The following is a 26,891-nucleotide window of genomic DNA, read 5'->3' as shown; positions in this document are numbered from 1 at the left end:
GATGGAAATGCTAGAGATTTTGAAAGTAAACCTGCCTTTGCTTGGGTTTCCAAATTTTCCCTGTGAAAGGGAAGACGAATATAAGCTATTGAAAGCCTTGCAGCAGCTCCAACTGCCTCCTATGCTCCAGATAATATGAGCACTGCAGCACATGTACCTGACCTCAAACGCTGTGCCTGATCGTACACTGCCCAGCCGTACGTCCCTACTAGGGCCTGACCTCAAATGCTGTGCCTAACAGTCCACAGTCCAGGCCGTACATCCCTAAAAGGACCTGACCTCAAATGCTGTGCCTGACCGTCCATTGCCCAGGCCGTACGTCCCTACAAGGGCCTGACCTCAAATGCTGTGCCTGACCGTCCACTGTTCAGGCCTTATGTTCCTACAAGGGTTTGACCTCCATTGCTTTGCCTGTCCATACAGGACTTATGTCCCTAGGTGTGCTTGACCTCTGTCCTCGACTGCTTTGCCTGTCTGCCCAGGCTTGTGTTCCTACAAGGGTTGGACATAGATTGTAATCCCTCTGTGGATAGGGAAATACCGACAATACCTGAGTGTAATTGACTATGAAGTGCTGGAAACGTTTGAAAATAGCAAGATCAATAAATAAAGAAAAAAAAACCTGCTGTGCCTGTCCATCCAGGACTTGTGTCCCTACAAGGGTAGGACCTTGATTGCTTTGCATGTCCGTGAAGGCCTTGTGCTCCTACAAGGGTTTGACCTCGATTGCTCTGCCTGTCCATCCAGGCCTTATGTCCCTAGGTGGGCTTGACCTCTGTCCTCGGCTGCTTTGCCTGTCCGTCCAGGCCCTATGTTCCTACAAGTGTTTGACCATGATTGCTTTGCCTGTTCGTCCAGGCCTTATGTCCATAGGTGGGATTGACCTCTGTCATCGACTGCTTTGCCTGTCCATCCAGGCCTTATGTTCCTACAAGTGTTTGACTTAGATTGTAAGCCCTCTGGGCATAGGGAAATACCGACAGTACCTGAGTGTAATCAACTATGAAGTGCTGGAAACGTTTGAAAATAGCAAGATAAATTAAATAAAGAAAAAAAACCCTGCTGTGCCTGTCCATCCAGGGCTTATGTCCCTAGGTGGGATTGACCTCTGTCCTCGACTGCTGTGCCTGTCGGTCCAGGCCTTATGTCCCTAGGTGGGATTGACCTCTGTCCTCGACTGCTTTGCCAGTCAGTCCAGGGCTTATGTTCCTACAAGTGTTTGACCTCGATTGCTTTGCCTGTCCGCCGAGGCATTTTCCAACAACTGTTTGACCTCGATTGCTGTGCCTGTCCATCCAAGCCTTATGTCCCTAGGTGGGATTGATTCTGTCCTCGATTACTGTGCCCTTGATGAACAGCCTTTGCAGTTAGTAGAGAATGTGGGTGTCAAGGATTTTCCAGGCCTTATGTCCCTAGGTGGGATTGACCTCTGTCCTCGACTGCTGTGCCTGTCTGTCCAGGCCTTATGTCCCTAGGTGGGATTGACCTCTGTCCTCGACTGCTTTGCCTGTCAGTCCAGGCCTTATGTTCCTACAAATGTTTGACCTCGATTGCTTTGCCTGTCTGTGCAGGCCTTATGTTCCTTCAAGGGTTTGACCTCGATTGCTCTGCCTGTCCTTCCAGGCCTTATGTTCCTACAAGGGTTTGACCTCCATTGCTTTGCCTGTCCGTCCATGCCTTATGTTCCTACAAGTGTTTGACCTCGATTGCTCTGCCTGTCAGTCCAGGCCTTATGTCCCTAGGTAGGCTTGACCTCTGTCCTCGACTGCTTTGCCTGTCCGTCCAGGCCTTATGTTCCAACAAGTGTTTGACCTCGATTGCTTTGCTTGTCCATCCAGGCCTTGTTTTCCTATAAGGGTTTGACTTAGATTGTAAGCCCTCTGGGGATAGGGAAATACCGACAGTACCTAAGTGGAATCGACTATGAAATGCTGGAAACGTTTGAAAATAGCAAGATAAATAAATAAAGGAAAAAAACCTGCTGTGCCTGTCCATCCAGGGCTTGTGTCCCTACAAGAGTGTGACTTCGATTGCTTTGCCTGTCCTTCCAGGCCTTACGTTTCTACAAGTGTTTGACCTCAATTGCTCTGCCTGTCCATCCAGCCCTTATGTCCCTAGGTGGGATTGACCTCTGTCCTCGACTGCTTTGCCTGTCCATCCAGGCCTTATGTTCCTACAAGGGTTTGACCTCGATTGATCTGCCTGTCCGTCCAGGCCTTATGTCCCTAGGTGGGCTTGACCTCTGTCCTCGACTGCTTTGCCTGTCCGTCCAGGGCTTATGATCCTACAAGTGTTTGATCTCAATTGCTTTGCCTGTCCATCCAGGCCTTATGTCCCTAGGTGGGATTGACCTCTGTCCTCGAATGCTTTGCCTGTCAGTCCAGGCATTATGTTCCTACAAGTGTTTGACCTCGATTGCTCTGCCTGTCCATCCAAGCTTTTTGTCCCTAGGTGGGATTGATTCTGTCCTCGATTGCTGTGCCCTTGATGAACAGCCCTTGCAGTTAGTGGAGAATGTGGGTGTCAAGCGTTATCCAGGCCTTATGTCCCTAGGTGGGATTGACCTCTGTCCTCGACTGCTTTGCCTGTTCATCCAGGCCTTATGTTCCTATAAGTGTTTGACTTAGATTGTAAGCCCTCTGGGGATAGGGAAATACCGACAGTACCTGAGTGTAATCGACTATGATGTGTCGGAAACGTTTGAAAATAGGAATAAAAATAAATTTAAAAAAACCAAACAACTGCTGTGCCTGTCCATCCAGGCCTTATGTCCCTAGGTGGGATAGACTTCTGTCCTCGACTTCTGTGCCTTTTCGTCCAGGCCTTATGTCCCTAGGTGGGATTGACCTCTGTCCTCAACTACTGTGCCTGTCCGTCCAGGCCTTATGTTCCTACAAGTGTTTGACCTCGATTGCTCTGCCTGTCAGTCGAGGCCTTATGTTCCTACAAGGGTTTGACCTTGATTGCTTTGCCTGTTCATCCAGGCCTTATGTCCCTAGGTGGGATTGACCTATGTCCTCGACTGCTTTGCCTCTCCATCCAGGCCTTATGTTCCTACGAGTGTTTCACCTCGATTGCTCTTCCTTTCTGTCCAGGCCTTATGTTCCTACAAGGGTTTGCCCTCGATTGCTTTGCCTGTCTGCCAGGCCTTATGTTCCTACAAGGGTTTGACCTCGATTGCTCTGCCTGTCCGTCCAGGCCTTATGTTCCTACAAGGGTTTGACCTCGTTTGCTCTACCTGTCTGTCCAGGCCTTATGTCCCTAGGTGGGCTTGACCTCTGTCCTCGACTGCTTTGCCTGTCCATCCAGGCCTTATGTTCCTACAAGGGTTTGACCTCGATTGATCTGCCTGTCCGTCCAGGCCTTATGTCCCTAGGTGGGCTTGACCTCTGTCCTCGACTGCTTTGCCTGTCCATCCAGGCCTTATGTTCCTACAAGGGTTTGACCTCGATTGATCTGCCTGTCTGTCCAGGCCTTATGTCCCTAGGTGGGCTTGACCTCTGTCCTCGACTGCTTTGCCTGTCCATCCAGGCCTTATGTTCCTACAAGGGTTTGACCTCGTTTGCTCTACCTGTCTGTCCAGGCCTTATGTCCCTAGGTGGGCTTGACCTCTGTCCTCGACTACTATGCCTGTCCATCCAGGCCTTACAATCCTATAAGTATTTGACCTCGATTGCTTTGCCTGTTCATCCAGGCCTTATGTCCCTAGGTGGGATTGACCTCTGTCCTCGACTGTTTTGCCGGTCCTTCCAGGCCTTGTGTTCCTACGAGGGTTTGACAGATTGTAAGCCGTATGGGGATAGGGTAATACCTACAGTACCTGAGTGTAATCGACTATGAAGTGCTAGAAACGTTTGAAAATAGGAATATAAATAAATTAAAAAAACAAAAAAGTGCTGTGACTGTCCATCCAGGCCTTATGTTCCTACAAGTGTTTGATCTCGATTGCATTGCCTGTTCGTCTAGACCTTATGTCCCTAGGTGGGATTGACCTCTGTCCTCGACTACTGTGCCTGTCCGTCCAGGCCTTATGTTCCTACAAGTGTTTGACCTCGATTGCTCTGCCTGTCAGTCCAGACCTTATGTTACTATAAGTATTTGACCTCCATTGCTTTGCCTGTTCATCCAGGCTTTATGTCCCTAGGTAGGACTGACCTCTGTCCTCGACTACTGTGCCTGTCCATCCAGGCCTTATGTTCCTACAAGTGTTTGACCTCGATTGCTTTGCCTGTTCATCCAGGCCTTATGTCCCTAGGTGGGATTGACCTCTGTCCTCGACTACTGTGCCTGTCCGTCCAGGCCTTATGTTCCTACAAGTGTTTGACCTCGATTGCTCTGCCTGTCAGTCCAGACCTTATGTTACTATAAGTATTTGACCTCGATTGCTTTGCCTGTTCGTCCAGGCCTTATGTCCCTAAGTGGGATTGACCTCTGTCCTCGACTGCTGTGCCTGTCCATCCAGGCCTTGTGTTCCTACAAGGGTTTGACTTAGATTGTAAGCCCTATGGAGATAGGGAAATACCTACAGTACCTGAGTGTAATCAACTATGAAGTACTGGAAACGTTTGAAAATAGGAATATAAATACATTAAAAAAACAAAAAAGTGCTGTGCCTGTCCATCCAGGCCTTATGTTCCTACAAGTGTTTGACCTCGATTGCTTTGCCTGTTCGTCCAGGCCTTATGTCCCTAGGTGGGATTGACCTCTGTCCTCGACTACTGTGCCTGTCCGTCCAGGCCTTATGTTCCTACAAGGGTTTGATCTCCATTGCTTTGCCTGTTCATCCAGGTCTTATGTCCCAAGGTGGGATTGACATCTGTCCTCGACTACTGTGCCTGTCCATCCAGGCCTTGTGTTCCTACAAGGGTTTTACTTAGATTGTAAGCCCTATGGAGATAGGGAAAAACCTACAGTACCTGAGTGTAATGGACTATGAAGTGCTGGAAACTTGAAAATAGGAATATAAATAAATTAAAAAATCAAAAAACTACTGTGGTTGTCCATCCAGGCCTTATGTCCCTAAGTGGGATTGACCTCTGTCCTCGACTGCTGTGACTGTCCATCCAGGCCTTGTGTTCCTACAAGGGTTTTACTTAGATTGTAAGCCCTATGGAGATAGGGAAAAACCTACAGTACCTGAGTGTAATGGACTATGAAGTGCTGGAAACTTTTGAAAATAGGAATATAAATAAATTAAAAAATCAAAAAACTACTGTGGTTGTCCATCCAGGCCTTATGTCCCTAAGTGGGATTGACCTCTGTCCTCGACTGCTGTGACTGTCCGTCCAGGCCTTGTGTTCCTACAAGGGTTTTACTTAGATTGTAAGCCCTATGGAGATTGGGAAAAACCTACAGTACCCGAGTGTAATGGACTATGAAGTGCTGGAAACTTTTGAAAATAGGAATATAAATAAATTAAAAAATAAAAAAACTACTGTGGTTGTCCATCCAGGCCTTATGTCCCTAGGTGAGATTGACCTCTGTCCTCGACTGCTTTGCCTGTCCTTCCAGGTCCTATGTTCCTAAGAAGATAAGAACTTGCCATACTGGGTCAGACCAAGGGTCCATCAAGCCCAGCATCCTGTTTCCAACAGTGGCCAATCCAGGCCATAAGAACCTGGCAAGTACCCAAAAACTAAGTCTATTCCCTGTTACCGTTGGTAGTAATAGCAGTGGATATTTTCTAAGTCAACTTAAATAATAGCAGGTAGTGGACTTCTCTTCCAAGAACTTATCCAATCCTTTTTTTTTTTTTTTTTTTTTTTATTTTCAAGTTTCAATACAACATATTTCACTTTTACATGTATACCAAAATCAGGAAAGACAAACAGAATTGTAAAATTCTTCCATAATTTTATATTTAACAACATCTTAATTCCCTTTCCATGTTACCAAACTAACAAAGGAGTCCTAATTAAACAAACAATAAAGCAAATAATTTTTACCTAATAAATGTGAGTAAAGCAGAATACATTAATTAATTCCAATTGTGATTTAGGACTCAGTTTCCTCCCCTTGGTTTCGTCTAGTTTCAAGGAACCTCTCAAGATGTTCCGGGTCATAATATACGAATCTTTCTCCTCCTACCCAAGTTAAACACTTACATGCCTGTATGCCAAATGTTCTAGCCTGGTTTACCAATGATAGGAATTTTTTCCTTCTTAATTGGGTTTCTTTGGCCAGGTCTGGATAAATCCAGACCTTTTGACCCAGGTATAAAGAGGTTCTTTTTACAAGAAATAATTTCAAAATGTTATCCCTTTCAGAAGAAAGGTTAAATTTAACCATTAAGGTACCTCTTTTTTCCACCTGCGAACTTAAGGAGGTTTCGATTAAATCTGTTACATTTAGCGATGTATCACCCATTCCTTGATCTATATTTCCCTCAGTTTTCCAACTGATGAAATAAGTATTTAATATTGAGGGAAAACTCTCTGGGGCTAATAACAGTACCTCCTGAAAGTAATTCCTCAATTGTTCTCTGGGAGATATCATTTTGCACTTGGGAAAATTGACAATTCTTAAATTAGTATATCTTATAGAATTTTCAATACTTTCAACCTTCCTTGACAAATTCATTTCTCCCTGTATAATGGATGACTGAACATTCTTTATTTGCTTTATATCCTCCTCGATTTTTTCCAAAGATCCCACATGACTTGTAACTATAGGATTCAAATTGAATAATACCGCTTGCATATCTTTTGAATATGGACCTCCTAGTTCTTTGCAGTCTAGCTCAATGGGTGAGAAAAAAGTATTAAATGAGTCTGTGGCATAAAGGAAAGTGGATGTTTTCTTCTACACCAGATTAAACTTCAGAGGTGTCTTCTCTGGCCCTTATATTAAGGGAGCTAATGATTTTTAAACGAGTTTTGAAATCCAACAGTTTTAATTTACATAATAAATGTAGAACATCCATAAATGTCTCTTTTATTTTGTAAAAATTATTTAGAGTCCATGAATGGTGCTCTTTTCCCATGTTACGTTTGCTGGGTTTTTATCATCATCATCATTATCAGCATGGTTTTCTAACCATAGAAATCAAAGCGAGTTATGTATGGTGTGATATGAAATATGATGCATATATTTCTTGTGGTGCAAGAGTGAGGAAGTTTAATTTCCACATTTAGCAGTGTTACTATTTTTAAAATAATTTCTAGCCTGCCTTCAGTTACAAACCGGTCTGATATTACACTTGTATGCGTGCTATACAGTTGTTAGCAATCTATGATGTAATACAAGCAGAAGAACAACATCAAAATCCTGCACATTTTCACTAGCTTGCTTTCTGATTTATTAGGGAAAAATTGTCACTTGGTAACAGTGCTCTTAAGTATGCTGCCAGCAGTCTGTAGCTTCGTTGACATTTATAGGTCAGATCACAGATTGATGTGGGAAAACTGGGATATAATATATTATATAATATATATAATATATATATATAATTTAATACCTTCTTAAGGTTTCTCTTTTTCCAGCTGAATTCAGCTTCCTAGTTCATGGTCCTTGTTATTATGTAACTTTCTTACTTCTCTGCTTTGTCTCCACTAATTATAAAAAGTTGTTCCTTATGTTACGTTATGTTACACTGATCTACCCCTGTTCGATGTAAACCGACCTGATATGGTATTCAACCTTGAAGGTCGGTATAGAAAAATGTTAAATAAATAAATAAATCTTTTATACTAGTGTTCAAATTTGAGATATTAGATTGTAATACCATTACTGCCTGCCATATCATATCCATTGTTACTTTTGGTGGATTTTCAATAGTTGTAAAGGATAAAGAACTCTGTATATTTACCAAAGGGGGTTCCTGTCTACTTTGATTCACCAAGGGAGAGGTAGAATCTGTTCCTCTGGAAGGGAAAACCTCTTCCCTATGTCTCACCTCTTTTTCCTTAGCTGCCATACCTAACCCAAGCTCTCCCTCAATCGGGCTCAAAAGCTCCGACATTTCATGTCGGGGATCAGAGCCTAGAGCCATGGTGGTTGCAGCCAACCGAGGTGGAGTGGGTGTTATTGGAGCCCCTGGACTTAGACTAACTTCTCCCAGAAGAAAGGAGCCTTGCTTCTCGTCTCCTTCTTCAGCGGGACACTCAGGGGAATTTACTTCTGCTGATGTGAGAAAGCCTGTAATAGTTGTCTGCATTAGGGAAGGTTTTACAGGGGTCGAGGCTTCCTGCCTAACCTTACCTTTTCTTTTTGTATGTGGCATTGTTTTTAAGGTAATAGTGCAATTTAAACAACCATACGGAATTACCACTCCACCCAGGCATAGTTCATCATGTTTCTGGTCCTAGCACTCGTGTAAGAATCCCTGGTCCTTGTTTCAAGACAGGTCGGGTGCACAGTACACCCAGTGGACAGTCCCGCCACATGCTAAGCCTCATCTTGTCTTGCCTCCTTGTCTTTCCCTTATCAAACCACAGCGACCTGACTACCTCGGCTCTGCCAGCCTGTCTTGCCCCTATCAATGTTCTGCCACTGTGCCTTGGTGCCAATCACCAGATGACTCACTCATCTCCTTGTGGTGCTCTTGCCACTATCATGGTTCCTCAGTATTTTGGTACTAGTCTTTCTGCTTGCTATGTTCCCCCTTCATTGTGCTGTAGGATGTCAATGCCACTTGTCTTGCCACTTTGCCTGTCGTGCTGCCTTCGAGGTTTCATGCATCTGTTATCGGTGCTCTCTTTTGAAGCTGTGGTGTGTTTGACACTCTCGCTGCTGCTTTGTGCTTCTGTTAAAGCACTCTTGCCACTTCTGGTTCCCCTTTGCAGCTTTACAGTGCCTTAGGCTATTCATGCCACTTTGCCACAGTATAAGTACCTTGGAGCTCTTTTGTTGTTCTGTTGATTGCTCCCCAGAAGTTTCATAAAAATTGATAATAAAACCCCAATTCTGCAGCCAAAAATAGGCTGGAAATCCTTCCCCCATTGACTTTAATGGGAACCGGAAAATGAATTCACATATCAACGTATCGCGGCGCCATACGTCCGAATGCAACGGAAATGACCCCCGACGAATATGTATCACGAATACAACTAAAGGTTTCTGGCTGCACATCCCTACTGAGCAGTGACATTCCATCAGACCATGCCACAAGATCTGTCTCAGCAGATCCCCTGATGCAGACAACATGGTCAATAGAGCTTGAGTTCCTTACAAAGAGCGATAATGGATTCCAGACTGAAAGAGATTCCTTAGAGCTCATGAATCCTGGATTGGACATCAAAGTCCACACACAGACCCTGGACAGTACATTAAATGTTTGTTGCCACTAGCATCTCTACACAAAGCCACATTTAGAGAATGTCATTCTGCACTGTAGTTAGCAATCAAGACTGCAAAACAAGGAACAGTAAAGACAATCATCAGATCTGTCATTAAGATAGTGCTCCTTATGTCTCATGAAAATACTAGAACATTATACACCATTGTATGTCTTTGATATTTCTTTGATATTATATAATGCTTCTATGATACCAAGCGGAGAGTGTTCGGTTTCCACAGTATAGGTATATGTTTCTTTATTTCACTGCCAACCTGTGTTACCTTGTAATATTGCATAGTTTAGATTATCTGCAGGGTTTTTAGGTTCTTTCCTGATTGGTTATTGTTAGCTGCTGTTTGACTATTTTAAATGTTCTTGCTGGACTGTTCCTTCTTTAATCTTCTCTCTCTCTCTCTCTTGGTGTTCTCTTAACTCTTCCTTTTGGTTACTTGACCCAAAACATCCTGGGACTGTTTACTATCTGAAGGGATTTTTATTTGGGGAAAAGGTTCTTGAAGCTCACAGCCCATCCTTAGCCTCCCTAAAAAGCTCCTAGAAGCATCACTTTTTCACCATCTACTAATATCCACAGCTTCTACTACAGCTGCAGTTGTCTTCCTATGACTACTGTGCTTCCAGAGATTTATAATAGCTGAATCAGCCTCTGCTTTTTGTATGACTTTTCTTGGTGCCTTTTCATTCACAGTGAGTATTGAACTGTTCATCATTTTACTAAATGTTGTTTGGTATTAAGAACTGAGTTTTCTCTGGTATCTAAAGCTAGGAAAAAAAGGTTTAACTGTCTGTCTAGGATCATAAGCTAAGAAACTTTCTTCCAAGGGCAGAACAGCATGTATACTTTTACCTAGAGGGAAAAGGGGCACTATCACATTACCAGGTCATGGTGGTGGTGGGGGGGGGGGGGGGGGGAGGAGGGGAGAATAAATATACATGCAAAGATTTGATTTTAAAATATCTTGACTTTTTCCTATATACCCAATCCACACAAATAACATATATAAAGTCCATGTGAAAGATATTTTGGGCTCGTTTGGGGAAAGGAAATCCCCATGCAAACCAGTATAATGTGAAAGGGTGGGTTAGAATGGAGGAGGGGCTTTTGGACTTGACATGGTGATCCAAAGCAGGTGCTAAATTTTCATGCATTATCAAGCCCACAAAAATATTGAGTGTGTTGGGAATACCAATTATTTCTGATAGTCCCATGCATGCTAGGCATCACTAGGCATGCATGACTTGTTTCTAGAGCACCAAACATCTGGGAACAGCAGAATGGCTGAAGATTTGCTACCTTCCTAATTTTTGCTCCCTTATCCAGCTGCAGAAAACAGGATGAGAGGTGCTGGAGACTAGAGCAGAGAACAAAGGGGGATCATTTTGAGGAATTTAGAAGTGTTGTGCCCGTCGGTCGCAGATGGCTGCGACCTCTGTTGCTCACGTCTCTTTTGCCAGCTCCAGTGATTTCAAGGAGGCTTTTGGCCTTGGCCTGCAAATTCCGCTCTCCCCAACGTCCCCAGGACAGCATGGGTGATCCAGGATGCCATCTTGATGACGGAATTACCTAGGGCACATGCGCGCATCAGCCCGGGCAAACCTTCTCCCAGCCCCTGCTCACCTGCCCTGGCCACAGCCACTCAAGCCCCCAGCAGCAGCAGTAGAAGGGCATCGAGAGAGAGTGGCTTCAGCAGCCCAGGGCGGATCGGGCGCTCCCCATGCGAGGCGGCTTACAGCAGCCCCGCCGGCGAAGGTGAATACGTGCACGCCTGTATGTCCAATATGGGCGCTCAAGGCAGCAGGCGCATGAACGCACGCTGTGACCTGAGCGCCCGGCTGGACGTCGGAGGTCACGGTGTGCGCGTATTTACCTTCGCCGGCGGGGCTGCTGGAAGCCACCTCGCATGGGGTGTGCCCAAGCTGCTGAAGCCGCTCTCTCTCACCGCCCTTCTACTGCTGCTGCTGGGGGCTTGCATGGCCGAGGCCAGGGCAGGTGAGGGGGGCTGGGGGAAAGTTTGCCCGGGACTGTGAAATTTCGTCTCTCTCTGCTGGGACTTGGATTGGGTTGGTTTGGTTTGGTTTGGGACTGTGAAATTTCTTCTCTCTCTGCTGGAGCTTGGATTGGGTTGGTTTGGTCTGGGAGTGTGAAATTTCGTCTCTCTCTGCTGGGGCTTGCCTGAAGCTTGGATTGGGTTGGTTTGGTTTGGGACTGTGAATTTTTGTGTGAAATTTCGTGTGAAATTTCGTAATTTACCACCTACCCTGACCCTGGCGTTAGTGTAAATTAGCAGGTAAAAGACGCAGCAAGATAGCAGATTAAAAAGGAGATAGTCGGGGCGCATGTTACTGTATGGGAGGGAATAGCTAATCGGATCGTTTACATACATATACATGCCGTGGGCGGAAAGGGATACACGTCGAGTAAAAGAAGCGGTAAGGATTGGTAAAAATAGATAGTGAATCGCGGGTTAGACTTTCGCAGCCAAATTGTGAGTACACAGCGGGTTAGAAACGGGGTAACTGCGGCCACGCTTTACTGTATCGGCCTGTGTGTTAATAATTGAGATCCCTTTTCCTCATGTAATAAAAACAAAATTAATTTTACAGACATAAGCAAGATCAGAGAAATATTTTTAAAATGTAATATAAAATATGGAAATATTTGCCAGTGCTTCCAAATTTTCTAATTCCTGCTGCCAGAAACTGTGAGGCTGTGCCTTAGATCTTCTTTGTTGTCTGACCTTCTTGAGAGGGTCACAGGTGGAAGGAGGCAAGCACCAACAGTGCCTAGGAGCATAAAAAATCTTTTATTGGGTCCCAGTAAATCCTCATTTGCAAATTATGCTTCCTCATTTATATGAAGTTATGCTAACATCTGGAGGGCCCATCTTAATTTATACATTAAAAGGTGAATTTTAAAAATTCAACACATGCTAAAACTGGGAGATATATGAATATATGAGGCTGGCGTGTGCTGACTGGATTTTAAAAGCCACTGAGTATGCACACAAATGAAAAGTTCCAAAAAAAGTTGCAAGGGCATGGGAGTGGTCTGGGCAGGGCATGGGCGTTCCTGGATTTCAACTTCAAATTAGCACATTCATACATACATGCATAGGTGCATGCTGAGGTCCCCTGCCATGTACTTTTACTTCTCCGATGAAGGACGTGTAAGTAATAAAATAAAGATAAATAGCCTCCAGATTATACAAAATAATTAAAAGGTTTCGGACTCCAGCTCGGAACCCTTCAGTCATGTCTATATGGTCCTCTGAGATCCAGATTACCATCACTTCGGACTTGTGGTCCAAGCTTTGGCAATCTATATTTCAAACGTCCTTGTCTACTAGTGTTAAACAAACATCTCTGTTTATCCTACATAGAGCGCTCTGGACCCCCTGGAAGCTTTACAGGGCTCGTCTCTTAGACTCTCATGCATGTTGGTCCTGCTTAAATACTGGAGCGACTTTGGATCATCTCTTATTTTTCTGCCCAATTGTACGCGAGTTTTGGCTCCAAATCTGGCGCACTATCCGTCAGCTGCTTCCAGTGCCAGCTCAAATAGCCTATGGGTTAGTTATTTTACGAAGTACCCACCCGGATATTCGGTTAATACCCCCACATAAGAAATTATATGATTTTCTTATTGGCATAGCTTTACATATTATTACTTCTAACTGGAAACACAGTGACAGATTGTCTGAACCGCTATGGTGGAATACTATCTGTTTATACAGTAAATACGAAAGGGCCATGGCTATTAAAATAAACACAAACGGCTGAAAGCGTGGGATTTGATGTGGGAACCCTTAGATCGACATACCCCATAATTTCCATGCATTATTAACACATTGTGGACACCACCTTCCTAAAGCATCCATCTGATCCTTTCTCTGGTAGTACTCTTCTCTTAATACCCTCTCTTCCTTTTTCCTTAAACTGTCTCTTCTTCTTCTTTTTCCTTGTTTATATACATATTTCCAGACTCTTTCGGTCATAATCTCTCTTCCCTTTTATGAGAACTAGAGAATGTCGAGACATTGCAGTCTTTGTTTCCTGTTTTGTGATCAATAACAGATACGCATTGTATTCTGACTTTTGCATATGTATGAGTATATGGATGATACCTTGTAATGCTTTGTTTTGGCATAATGCGTTGCTACTTGGCTGTTGTTGTTATACTGAAAATTCCAAATAAAGAAATTCCAACAAAAAAAAAAATAAAGATAAATAGACCAGCGGGGTTTTAAGGGTTGGGGTTAATAGGGGAGAAGGGAGGCTTTTAAACTCAGGGGGTTTGGAAGTCCAATCCCTTATATGGGCGAGGTGGGAATGAACTGGGAAAATGGTAATGGCATCAGCACTTGTGTCTATTATAATTCCCCCCCACTTATACTGTAGAAGCGGCACTTGCGTGCATAGGTGCGTGTTCACTTAAAATTGCATGCACAAGTGCGTGCATATACAAACGTACGTAATAAAAGGACTGTGTCCCTGGGTGTGAACTGACAAACATGTGCACATATGTGCCTGCATGCCTGTTTAAAAGTTACTGTCTAAGACCTTTCTGCTTACCATGCTAATTTTACCATGCAAAAAAAGACCCTTAATGTGCACTTTAAACTTTATTACTACAGGTTCCATAGTCTCCAGCTTTATTTTATCTATTATTAGTTTTATGTTATACATTCTACCTAAATATTGTGATGAGATATGCATTTAACTTATAAACTGATTTACTTCTATGGAAAAATGGTATATCAAAAAAAGTAAACAAACCATATTGAAATATATAGGTGAAGGAATAGGATGGGCAACCCGGGTCCTGGTCCCACCAAATTTCTGTTGTTCTACAAGTCCAGAAGTGCTGTTGTGGGTGGCTCTTGGCATATCTCATTGGTCTCAAGAAACATGTAGATCAATGTAAGAATCTCATAATTAAAGGCAACATATTGAGCTTGGAATTTTTTTAATCAGGTGAAGATTAAATTAGGATAATTTCTATATCATTAAGCCACATTTGCTGATCTCTGATTTCATTGCTTGGTATTTGATAATTTTCTCACACTCTCCATATATAATACAGAATAGTCAGTTAGAATGGGTGATATTGTTTTTTTTTATTTTGTTTTGCTTTCAGGTAGGGTTGTTTTTGTGCCCATTTCATGGCTAGAATGGGTCAGGGTTTTTTTTTCAGTTTTTTCAGAATTTTGTTGTTTCCGCGTAATAACTCTCGTTATTGCATGGAAACAATAATCTTGTGTAATAACTCCCATTAGTGCGCATGAACTTTATTACGGATCAGGAACTTCTGTGTGAGCTCAGTGTTCCTACTCAGTAATGAGAGTTACTGCACATGAACTAAGTTCCCACGCAGTAACATGTTACTGTTCATGAATGCACTTCTAGCGCAATAACGAGAGTTTCCTAAGCAGTAACTGGAGTGTCCACGCAGTAACAGAGTTCATGTGCAGTGGCGTGTTTGATGCCATTTTAACTTTTCATGATGTCATCCAGCAGCAGCATCTGCCTGTTTGGGACAGTTGTCCTGCTCTAAGATTACCAGCACCACCAGCACTCCAGCAGGATCACTTGGGCCCACCAATAGCATGAGTAAGTATATATACTTTTAACTATATTACAATATTATTAAAAGTTAGTAAGTAAATGTTAAACTTGCAGTGTGTGCATTATGGAATGTATGTATTTTATAGTTCAGCTTCCTTGCTAAAGTTTTAAGTGGTAATTATTAAAATTAAGATGGTTTTTTATTATAGCCCCTGACTGATGATAACAACACATTGAAAAGAGGAACCCAACTGCTTCATATAGAACTAATATTTCTATATAGTAGTCAGGTCTCTCTTTTAGGTATGTTATCATAATCAGAGGGCTATGGGTCCAGGTTGAAGTCCAAGCAGGAAGGTTGATTACTCTTGTGTGGCCCCTCGTGATATCATTGATCGAAAATCACCTTAAAAGAAGGCCATGGCAATCAAGTGGGCCTTTGAGGCCTTGCGCTACTACCTGGTAGGACGGCAGTTCATGCTCGTAATGGATCACCAATCACTCCTTTGGATGAATAGAAATAAGGAGTGATGAGTGATGAGATGGTTCATCACCTTCCAGCCCTTCAACTATAAGATCTGACACAGGGCAGGAAGGGAGAATGCCAATGTGGATTTCCTGTCTAGAGAGGTGTCCCTGTGCTCAACCCTGCAAGGCTATAGGCAACTCCCTCAGCAAGGGATTCTGGGCCCAGGGAGGATCCCTTCAGCCTAGCATAAGAAGACAGGACCCAGAAGGGTTAGTGAGGCCCCAGGGAGCCGGCAGGAAGCCAGCCAATGCTAAAATCTGCTATGTATGATGTTTCTATGCTACCTGAACTTTAAGGTGAGCTGCATTATTTATTTTGCTTTGCACTTCGTTCTTTCACTATAAATAAATTGCACAAAAGGAAATAGCCAGAGTCTGCCTCCTTATACCTTCCAGCTGTTTCTAAGCCACTATCACCCAAGTTACCAAACACATTTTATCAGGAAGCTCACCATAACAGAGTTCAACTGTATTATAATTCACCACTTATGTTGGATTCCTCCTTTACCTATTTTTTATTTTTTTGTTATTTTAGGTCCTGATTTACTAAACAATTTCCCCACAGTCACGGAATGGGAGAAAGGCCTTAGTAAATCAGCATTTGGACATAATGATACAATATAGAGACAATTTCAAGCACCCTAACAACAAACACCAATAAAAAAGCATATGCTTATCCTAGGATAATATTTGCATGCACTTAAATAAAATGTATTTCATGTAAACATACTTGATGATATGGCATTTTCATGAAACCATTACATACAGCAGCAAATAACTGATTTTGTTAATGAATGCAAGTTGTATTCAGAAAACAGTTCAAAACTCTCTGGAGATTACTGAACTTCAAAGCCATCACAGTGCCAGAAAAACAGCAAACTTTGCCTGCTTATCTTTTTCAACAAAGAGTATAATTACCTTATATAAAGTTTGTTTTCTCACTTGATATAGTAATATGTGAAAGCATTGTTATTATTAAAGGAGAATTAACAAATGTTTACTGTTATATAGGATCTTAACATTTGTGAAATCACATTTCTATCATTAACAAAATGAAACTGAACCATTTTGTCTCAATATCAAATAACAATAAAATGCATTTTTTGCTGTGTTTTTGAAACATTGTAATGAAACCATGATTTAATCATCTATCCAGAACTTTATTACTTTTTCTGGAGTTAGTTTATCAAGTTATTAATATTTTCAAAATTAAATTATGATTGTATATCTATATTTAAGTAATAAGAAAGATTTTAAGAAAAAAGCAAATATTAAAAAATTATCTGGGAAACTATTATCATTTAAATTAATTTTATATGATATAAAAATTAAGAAGTTTTACAGAGAGATTGTACTGAGAGGTCAGAAACAGAACATAAGTCTGTAGAAAGCACAGGAAAGGTTTTGCAGTAGCTTATAGAAATTGCACCAATTTTCAAAGCAGACAGGCATATAAATTTGTTTTGAAAATTACCCTGGCAAACCTACCTGCACAGACTTACACCTGCAAATCTGAATGGGTAGTTTTGCCACTAGAATTTATGTACATATTTGTTAACATCATAAAATATGCACATAAATGAAAAACCCACCAAGGCTTCACCCCACACAGCACCTCTCCCAAATGCATGTAAATTTATGTGCATATATGGCATATGCACATAAATTTCCACACACATATTAGGTGGACAATTTTGTAACATGCCATTTCTGTACATAAAACATTTATGAAAGGAAAAGGCTTGGAAAATTACCCCCTTATTACCACCACAGTCAGTAACTTGTACAATTATTGTAATACCTGAACATAGCTACATTTAAATAGAACTATGCAGCTGATCTACCAACCGGAGAGTCAGAAGCCTTGTGAGTACTACTTGTGACTCTTCACCAAAATGGTGAAAAGGCCATCCTCATGGGAGAGCAAGTGTGCAGCAGAATCACTTTCCACTAAAATACCCTCAGCAAAGACTAACACATGGTCTGCATCCAAGATGGAAGACACTCGATGCTGGAAAGAAGAAAAGAAAATAGTACAAATATAAGGAAAAGAGAGAGGAATCAGCTACAGGGAAGAAAACAAATGAAGCTAGTATATTGAAAGTGAAGCTGTGATGAGCCATGGGATAACAGAAGGGAGTATATTTTGTACATTAGAATTGAGGAAATGAAAACCAATATCTAGCGAAAATGAGAAAAAACTATAAAATCAATGTTAAAATCATATTACAACTTTCATCTACTAAGTAGTTTTGCTACAGATAAAAAATGGGGATTAATAATCTTTTTCAAATTGAAAAATCAGCTACAGGAAAGTGCTTGAACAATTCTACATAAACCTTTATTTTAAATGAGAAACCACAGTGTACAATAACAGTATTAAATATAATGCAAATTGATAAACACAACACTGCTAATAATTTTTTATGTGCACATAAAAATTTTTAATTTGTTTGTTTTTTTGTTTGAGAGTGAGATATTTATTTTCCACTTAATTCAAACATTAAATTAATAAAGCAAACAGAGCTCCCTGGATCTCTCTGCTGCTTTCTCAGGTCCAAGGGCCATCTTGGAGCCTCCCCAGGACCTTCCACTCCTCCCCATCCCTCATCAATAACCTAAGTCAAGCCCAGCTGGGGCCACCCTAGACCCCCTCAAATAAGCCAGGGCAAGATGCTCCCCCTGACTCCTCTTATCCCTTTCATGGGGGTCTTCTCCATGAAAGTGGCAGAAGCAATCTCCAGTCACTCCTACCCTGCAATCCTCCTCTTTAAAAATGGTGAGGAAAAGCCTTAAGACTGGCACCAAGTTTGACATGAACAAAATGCACCAGTCTCAGGGCCAGCTGTCATCATTTTGCTGTATTGCCAAATATGTTGAATGAACCTTTGTAGTAAACTTACCCAGTCTGCAAATAAGAATAGGCATATGTAGATGTAGGGGTGTGCATTCATGGACATGAAACAAGAAATTTTATTTTTTTAAGCAAAATGAAAGAAAAATAACATGTTAATTTTTCATTTTGTTTCACTTTCCACTAAGCAACCACCAACCCCACTGCCCCTCCTCCCCTCTGCCCAAAAAACACTACTATCATAAAAATAAAAAGTTCAATGCCTACTGGGGGCCTGCCCTTACCATCATCCCCGCACCCAATATGAATCTTAACATTTCCTGGTCTTAACAATGCCCAAAGCAAACAGGAATAATCCCCACTGCACCTGCCCTGCAAGGCTGATTTTTCAAAATGGTCCCAGCCAGTCCTGAGGCAGGCCCTATTTTGATGTATGGAGGTACCTCGGTACAACAAAATTGTGCTGGGCTCAGAGCCAGCTGGTGCCAGTTTGAAAAATGGACTCGTGGGACAACAAAGTTTTCGATTGCTTTTGCCCCTGTGGACTTCACTGACTTAAAAAATGGGTTAGGGGAATTTGTGAGATGTGAGACCCTGGGGGGGGGGGGGGGGAGACTTAAATGTGTTAAATTTTAGTGGCAGTGGTTTTTTAGTAATGGGAAAGAAGAAATTGAACCTGGTTAAGTTCCTTGTATTTTTTGTTTTTCATTTGTTTTCAGAGTTATTTCATTTGAAATAAATGAAATTTTAAAAATGCACCAATAAATAAATACATAAATACACCAATAAATAAATACATAAATAAATGAAAAAAATATGTGTACATCCTTAGTAAACAGAGGCCCTCAGCTTAACAAGGGATTGTCTTTTATTCCTACAAACATGTATGACCCCTTTTAATGCCAGATTGATTTCTTCATTTCTTGAGAAGATTACAAATTAAATTGTACTTCTCGAGCAAAAATGATTGTGGCTATGATAAATCCCTAGTTAGACCACCTTCAGCCTGGACACCACTGGGTATTATCGACCTCTTGCTACTTTCTGGGATATGGTGCTAAAAGATTTTTGCACAACTAGAATGACTATGATTTTATGGTTGTGTCTATGATGCTGTGAACCACTCTAATCATTTTTCCTGTATGTGCTGTATAAAAAAGGCTTGGAATTGAAAAATAAATAAATGGCAAGACTTTGCATCTTTTGTGAATGTATCCAATGTGAACTAGAGGCCATCAAAAATCTTGCTTCTGACTGACATCTGGTTATTTAACCAGCAGATAAGGGCAGGGATTGTGCTGCTAAGTCAGACCCAAAATATTTCAGAAATGGAATGGCAACTGGCAGATAGTACATCCTATAAGAAACTCTAGCATAATCACACTCTGGGGCAGACTTTCAAAGGTTACGTGCGCAACATATGTGCGTAACCCCGAAAACCTGCCCCTGCGCGCGTCGAGCCTATCTTGCATAGGCTTGGGGTCGCGCGCAAGCCCCAGGGCGCGCATATGTCCCGGGGCTTGCAAAAAGGGGCAGGATGTGGGCGGTCTGGGGGCGGGGGCGTGGATGGAGCCTCCAGGCACAGCAGCCATTTACCGCTGTGCCCAGGATCGCGGGCCGGCCAACGGCTGGCGCGCGTAAGCTACGCCTGTCGGGAGGCAGGCGCAACTTCTCCAACAAAGGTAAGAGGGGGGGGATTTAGGTAGGGCTGGGGGGTGGGTTAACTAGGGGAAGGGAGAGGTGGGTTAACTAGGGGAAGGGTGGTGAGTTAACTAGGGGAAGGGAGAGGAAGGTGGGAGGAGGCGGAAGGAAAGTTCCGAGGCCGCTCCGATTTCAGATCGGCCTCAGAGGGAATGGAGGAAGGCTGCGCGTGCATGTTATAAAATTGGGCTTAGATTTGTTTGCGCCGGGTTGTGCAAACAAATCTACGCCCGTGCACAGGTTTTAAGATCTGCCCCTCTGGATATAAAGAACTTAATTGATGAATTAAGGAAAATAACTACACAAATGGATTTTTGACTAAAAAAATAGAACTTTTCTAGAAGTTCAACATCCTTGTATCCCGCTTTTATATTGTGTTCCAATCACTCAGGGGACATCAATTTTATCCATGAAGGGTTCTATTCTTGAACCAATCTCAGTCCTTGTTGATAAATTCTTGAAAACTTTTGCATTAGAAGCTAATTCATATGTGCAAGACACCTCACATACAGATGTTGCAACTGCTCAGATATTATGGGGAAGAACAAGCTGATTCGTGGTTGGTAACTATGGACATCCAGTCATTTTACACAAATATACCTCAGTAAGTAGCAGTGTCTATAGTTTTTCCACCTTGGCTAAAAGTGTTGTGCTGTATCCTATGTTTCCTATATTTCAAATTCAGATACAGTTATGGGATGGAACATTGAAACTTGTATGATAGAAATTATGTTAGTGATGGTTTATTTTTCTATATAGATAACTTCTGTCCTGTATGCTGGTTGGGCACGTACTGGACAATGCATCCTGATTAATAGAGATGTGAATCAGAACCGGTATCGGTTCGGATTCACATCGTGAAATTTTTATCTTGCAGTCCGATCGGATTTTTTTTATCTGCTGCGCCCGAGCCGATAACCAAAAAATACAACCGACTCTTTAAAATGAGTTTGTTAGTATCCCCCCACCCTCCGGACCCCCCACACCAAAATTTTTAAATACCTGGTGGTCCAGCGGGGGTCCCGGGAGCATTCTCCCGCGCTCAGGCTGTCGGCTGCCAGTAAACAAAATGGTGCCGATGGTCCTTTGCCCTTAGCATGTGACAGGGTATCCGTGCCATTGGCTGGTCCCTGTCACATGAAAGAGACAGAGTCTGTGTGTGTGTAATTGACAGACAGAATCTGTGTGTGTGTGTGTGTGTGTGCATGTGTGTGTGTGTGAGAGAGAGAGGGGAAAGTGTGAGTGAATATGAACATGTAAGTGTGAGCTCTTACTTGCACACACACATATGTGCGCACATGCACACACACATAGGGGTAGATTGTTTTAAAAAGCGCGATCGCGTACTTTTGTTTGCGCAGCAGGCGCAAACAAAAGTACACTGGATTTTATAAGATACGCGCATAGCCGTGCGTATTCTCTAAAATCCTGGATCGGCGTGTGCAAGGCTGCCGATTTTGGGCAGCCGGCGCGCGCCGAGCCGCGCAGCCTGCCTCCGTTCCCTCCGAGGCCGCTCCAAAATTGGAACGGCCTCGGAAGGAACTCACTTTTGCTCTCCCCTCACCATCCCCTCCCTTCCCCTACCTAACCCACCCCCCTGGCCCTATCTAAACCCCCCCCTACCTTTATCCATGGATTTACGCCTCCCGGAGGGAGATGTAAATCCAGGCGCGCCAGTGGGCTGCTGGTGCGCCGAGACCCGACCCGGGGGCGGTTCCGGAGGGTGCGGCCACGCCCCCGGAACGCCCCGGTTCGAAACCATGCCCCCGGGCCCGCCCCCGAAACGCCATGTGTCCCGCTCCCAAAACGCCGCGTCGTTCGGCCCCGCCCCCGACACGCCCCCTTCCAAAAGCCTTTCTGCGCACGCAGAACCCCGGCGCACGCATCCCGGGGTTCTGCGTGCACCGGCAGCCTATGGAAAATAGGTGCGCCGGCGCGCAAGGCCCTGCTCGCGTAAATCCGGGCGGATTTACGCGAGCAGGGCTTTTAAAATCCGCCCGATAGGTTTGAATACAGGCTCACACACATAATATGTGAGAAAGCTTGCATGTGTGTTAGAGAAACTATGTGTCACATAAAGGCTCTTGCATGCATGTGCACACACACACACAATTTGCGTATGGTTGTATGTGAAAGAGTATGTGTATATGAGAGAATGAACATGTGCAAATGTGTGTGTGCGTGTGTGTGTGTGTATGAGAGGATAAAGTTTGTGCATCCCTCCTTCTCCAATCCACAACAATCTTAGGCTGAATGGAAATCAAAAGATCCCAGATATGAAGAGCAGGATATTTTTAATAAACTTATTAGATTGAATTCTTGGGAGTTATTTGATATTTCTTCTTGTTTTTTTAAATATTTTATTGGTGTTTTGGAAATTTATAACATGATTTTAATTATTGGCTGTTCTAGTAATCAGATCTTTTGAAATATTTATTCTTTTATTCTTTTTAATAATATAGTATGTTTTCTTGATTTTCTTGATCAAAATTTTATGAGGAATTGTGATGTTTCTGTTTTTCCATTTTTGCATTGCATATGGCATCTAATTTGAAGTAATTTCCAGTTAGTTTTATATGTACATTTCTATTTATGCTTTATGGTCTCTTTATTCTGCATTTGTCTCCCAACAGTTAACTGACACCTGTGTGTATATTTTGTGAAATCTCTGAGGTCTTAGATATCATCTGAATAAGACCTTGTATCCATTTTCTAAAATTGTTGATGGAAAGCTGCAAGATTACAAAGCTTACATTTGTTAAATTTGCTGCTTAATTTGTCAGATTTGCGGTTTTCATTTGTCTACAGGCACAATGTCTCTTTAAAAAAAGGGACCGGAATTCACCAAAGCTGGCATGCAGGAAGAAAATGTGAATATCAGATGAGTTTGAACACCAGAAACATTGGGATTGGTATTCTCAGAGAAATGAGCCTCCAGAAAAAAAATTCCTATTGCTTTCTATGGGAAAAAGTTAGAAGCTATAGAATGTTGACCACCACTCTTGTTTAAAAGCCCTCTTCCATTCATCATTACAACATTTTGGCCCATATCAACATACACAGATAAAGACGGAAAAATAACAATCAGCTAGCATCAAAAGGCACCTTCAAAAATACCTCCACCTATATTTTCAAAGCCACAAGCATGCACACATATACCTACATCGCACCACATACACCCACACATTTCTACACCCCCATCCCCACACAATTTTATATCCCCACACACTCATAGCCACACACCCTTACACATATACTCACACATCCCAACTCCCCATATATATACCCTCATCAGCTTACACCCTACACACCTATACTTTCCCATATGCTACAGATATACACACACCTAATACCTCCACCCACATAGTGAGGGCAGAGGGGGCCAATGCCCTCAGGCGATGGCTTAAGGGAAAGCACGACAGCTTCATACTAGGGGGACAGAAGCAACAGGGCTATGGGGCCACCAGCAAAGCTCAACCTGCCAGTGGCCAAAACATGGAGAGGCCGCGATGTTCCCTTTTATCTGCGGTGGCAGGGAAATGGAAGCTGTATGCACCTATGGGAGCAGTTGTGTGCAGGCGCACACAGCTTTTGCTTCCCCATGTCCTGCTCAGGAAGGCCAGTGGACTGTGGTGGAGCTCAGCCCACCATGGCCCAAAGTCAAGAGGTGGCCTGCAGGGCCATGGTGGAGCTCATCTCACCACAGCCCAAAATCAGGAGGAGGCTGTGTGTGTGCGCGCATGAGTCTGTGTGTATATGTGTGTGTCAGTGTGAGTGCTTGTGTGCATGTGTGTGTATGTGAGAGCCTGGGTGTGTGTGTCTGTGAGAGTCTGTATGCTTGTGTGTGACTGTGTGAGAGACTGTGTATGTGTCTGCATGAAAGTTTGCAAGCTTGTGTATGTCTATGTGAGAACCTGCCCGGCGATGCATGTAAAGCCCCGGGACGCGTGAAAGTCCTGGTGCTTTACTAAAAGGGCGGTCCAGGGGAAGGGTGGGGCGGGGCCAGAGGCCTCAGACAGAGCAGCCATTGTCACTATGTCAGAGGATCGTGTGTCGGCAAGCACCGACCCCCGATTTTATAACATGCGCGTGTGTATGTTATAAAATCAGGCATACATGTGCGCACGCCAGGTAGCACGCGCACATGTAGGCCATGTGCGCTTCTTTTAAAATCTACCCCAATATGTCTGTGAGGGAGAGAGAGCCTGTGCATATGAGGGAGAGGAAGTGTGTGTGAGATTATAGGCATGTATATAAGAGAAAGAGTGGCAGCCTACTTGTGAATGCATATGAGTGTGTGTGTTTGTGTAGGCATGTAAGGGAATGGGAGCTTGTATGAGAGACAGAGCATGTTAGAGCCTGTGTGTTTGTGTGGAAATGTGAACCCCCTGTACGTGTGAGAGAGCATGTAAGAGTGAGATCCTCTGTGTATGTGTGTGTGTGTAAGGGAGGCAGGAAATGGGAACCTCTATCTGAGAAAGAAGATGTAAGAGTGGGGGCCTGGGTATGTATGTGTGTGTGAATGGGAGAGTGCATGTGAGAAAGAGCCATTAGTGTAGCCATGAATGGGCTGAGGCCCACTGTTTTGAGCTTAGTCCCACCCATCAGCATTGCCCAGCACCCAAGAAAAGGAGGCCATGACATAGGGCCAACACACAGGCCGATACAGGTTGTACTAGGTTATCTCACCCTAGGTTGATGGTACCCTATTATAGAGTCCATCAAGCTAGGGTGAGAGAACATAGTAGAAATGACATCTTTGTGAGTCTTTACTCACTCCAAATTACGTCAAATCTTCACCAAGGTGTACTGTGCTGTTCATACGTCTCACTCTACATGAGAAACTGGCCCCTAAATCCTAAAGCACCACCAACACCTCACCTCGAGCTATTAGATGGCCCTCATATAGAGATATAAATGACTAATATGAAGGCCTTGTAAATAGGTTCTCTCTCTCTCTCTCCCTCTCCCTCTCCCTCTCCCTCTCCCAAATTGTGAAAACAGGAATTATTGCAGGGTGTGATAAACACCCCCCTTTTCTTAACACAGGCATTATCAATGCATTAATAACACATTTTGATGAATCTAGGGGTAAGTTTGCACTTGAGGCAATAGAGGATTGTGGTTTGCACACTGCTGCTTTAACCACTAGGCTATTTTTCCTGGGGAGCCATAAAAGCAGCAGACTCTCTATAACATACAGTAAATGGGAATGTGCTATACCTGTTAATGATTTGGCGTTAATTATATTAAATGTGTTTAAAGGTGAATTTTAAAAGAGATGCAAACACCAAGTTGGGAGATGGGTGCGCATCTAGCACATGCACGTGACCACCCAATTTTAGAACATGAGGGATGTGCGCGCATGGGAGTGGTGAGGTGGGACATGGGTGTTCCTGGGTATGGCCAAGAGATGTGTGTGCAAATAACTATGCACCTGGGAGTGTACCCAGTTCCAGTACAGTGTAAGTTTACTTCTGCTATGGAGGAGGTGTAAGTTAATAAAACCAAAACAAAATACAGGCATCCCTATGGATTTTAAGGGATCTGGGGTAATTGGGGAGAGAGTAGGCTAAAGAACCAGAAGGGTTTGGAGAACCTAGCTGTAGACTGGTGGACAAACTGGTGAAATTGGTCATGGCATGGATGTGCACCTGTTATAAAATTTCCCCACTTACATGGCTCAAACCTGACTTTACACGGCTATGCACACCCACTTGCAAAATTAGGCACACACAATATGCACCTAAGCTATTTTATAACATACAAATGTATGTGTGCATATTTTCTAAAATTGCTGCATCTCTGGGTGCATGCCAAAGCACATGTGAACATTTGCACTGGTATGCCTATTTAAAAGTTGCTCTCTTATTATGTAGTACTGACTAGGTGGGAGGACTGGGTGAACTGGGGGGCATTCAGAGTGAAGAACTAGAAGGGTCTTGATGACTTGGAGAAGTACTAGGCAAGTTGTTGGACTAAATGGTTCACTCACGCACGCAAGTTTTAAAATACACCAACTTACATGTGTAAATCCTACTTTATTTCACATGTAAAATATATGAATGTATATTTTTGAAATAGGTGGGTAAAATACATGTATTCAACTATTCATTGCATTGATATACATTGTTTCAAAGCATTCCATGCATTTGCATGTAAGCCTATGTATGTGTGTATGTACCGGGATAAACATACATGTATTTTATAATGCGTACATATTTGATATATGTGGGTTATAAAATACTAGCGCAGATCTATGCAACCATAAATGTACATACTGTATATGTTGCCGCGCATAGCTGATTGAAAGCTATCCTCTGTGCGAGCACATGAATAATAGAATGTGTGTGTCTGAGAAAGTGTGTTTGTGTTTGTGTCAAAGAGGAAGACATACACACATACGTTCTCTGATGGAGACAATTTGGGGTAGATTTTCAAAGGCTTTAATGCGTAATATATGATCATAACCCCCGAAAACCTACCCCTGCGCGCGCCAAACCTATTTTGCTCGGCGCGCGCAAGCCCGGGACGCGCGTATGTCCCGGGGCTTTCAAAACTGGGCAGTCTGGGGGAAGGGTCGGGGGCGGGGTGGCGGTCCAGAGGCGTTCCCGAGTCCTCCGGCATAGCGGCCATGCCAGAGGCAGGCGTATCTCAGCAAAATAAGGTAGAGGGAGGGATTTAGGTAGGGCTGGGGGGTGGGTTAGATAATGGAAAGGAGGGAAAGGTGGGGGGTAGCTAAAAAAAGGTTCTCTCCAAGGCCGCTCCAATTTCGGAGCGGCCTTGGAAAGCCAAGGGGGTTCCCCTTGGGTTCGGCGTGCGCAAGGTGCACAAGTGTGCACCCCCTTGCGCGCACCGACCCCGGATTTTATAACATGCGCATGGCAGCGCGCGCATGTTATAAAATCGGGTGTACATTTGTGCACACTGGGTAGCACTCACAAATGT

The 26,891-nt window shown here is 43.2% G+C and overlaps 1 protein-coding gene across 2 annotated transcripts in view; it reads right to left on the bottom strand.

Moving 5' to 3' along the window:
* The window catches only part of ABCC9 (ATP binding cassette subfamily C member 9), a 976,112-nt gene that overhangs the window by 8,322 nt on the left and 940,899 nt on the right, over nucleotides 1-26,891 (bottom strand). The window contains exon 38 of one of the 2 annotated variants that reach the window (XM_029600176.1): nucleotides 17,237-17,399. The exons of the other annotated variant lie outside the window; for it this stretch is intronic. Coding sequence (XP_029456036.1) covers nucleotides 17,262-17,399 — 138 coding nt within the window. The 3' untranslated portion in view covers nucleotides 17,237-17,261. The remainder of the gene's footprint in view (nucleotides 1-17,236; nucleotides 17,400-26,891) is intronic. 2 annotated transcript variants of the gene reach the window in all.

This window comes from Rhinatrema bivittatum, chromosome 4, assembly GCF_901001135.1.
Source record: "Rhinatrema bivittatum chromosome 4, aRhiBiv1.1, whole genome shotgun sequence".
Classification (NCBI taxonomy): domain Eukaryota; kingdom Metazoa; phylum Chordata; class Amphibia; order Gymnophiona; family Rhinatrematidae; genus Rhinatrema; species Rhinatrema bivittatum.
Note: the sequence above shows the minus strand (reverse complement) of the source record. Positions and strands in the feature narration are given on the sequence as shown.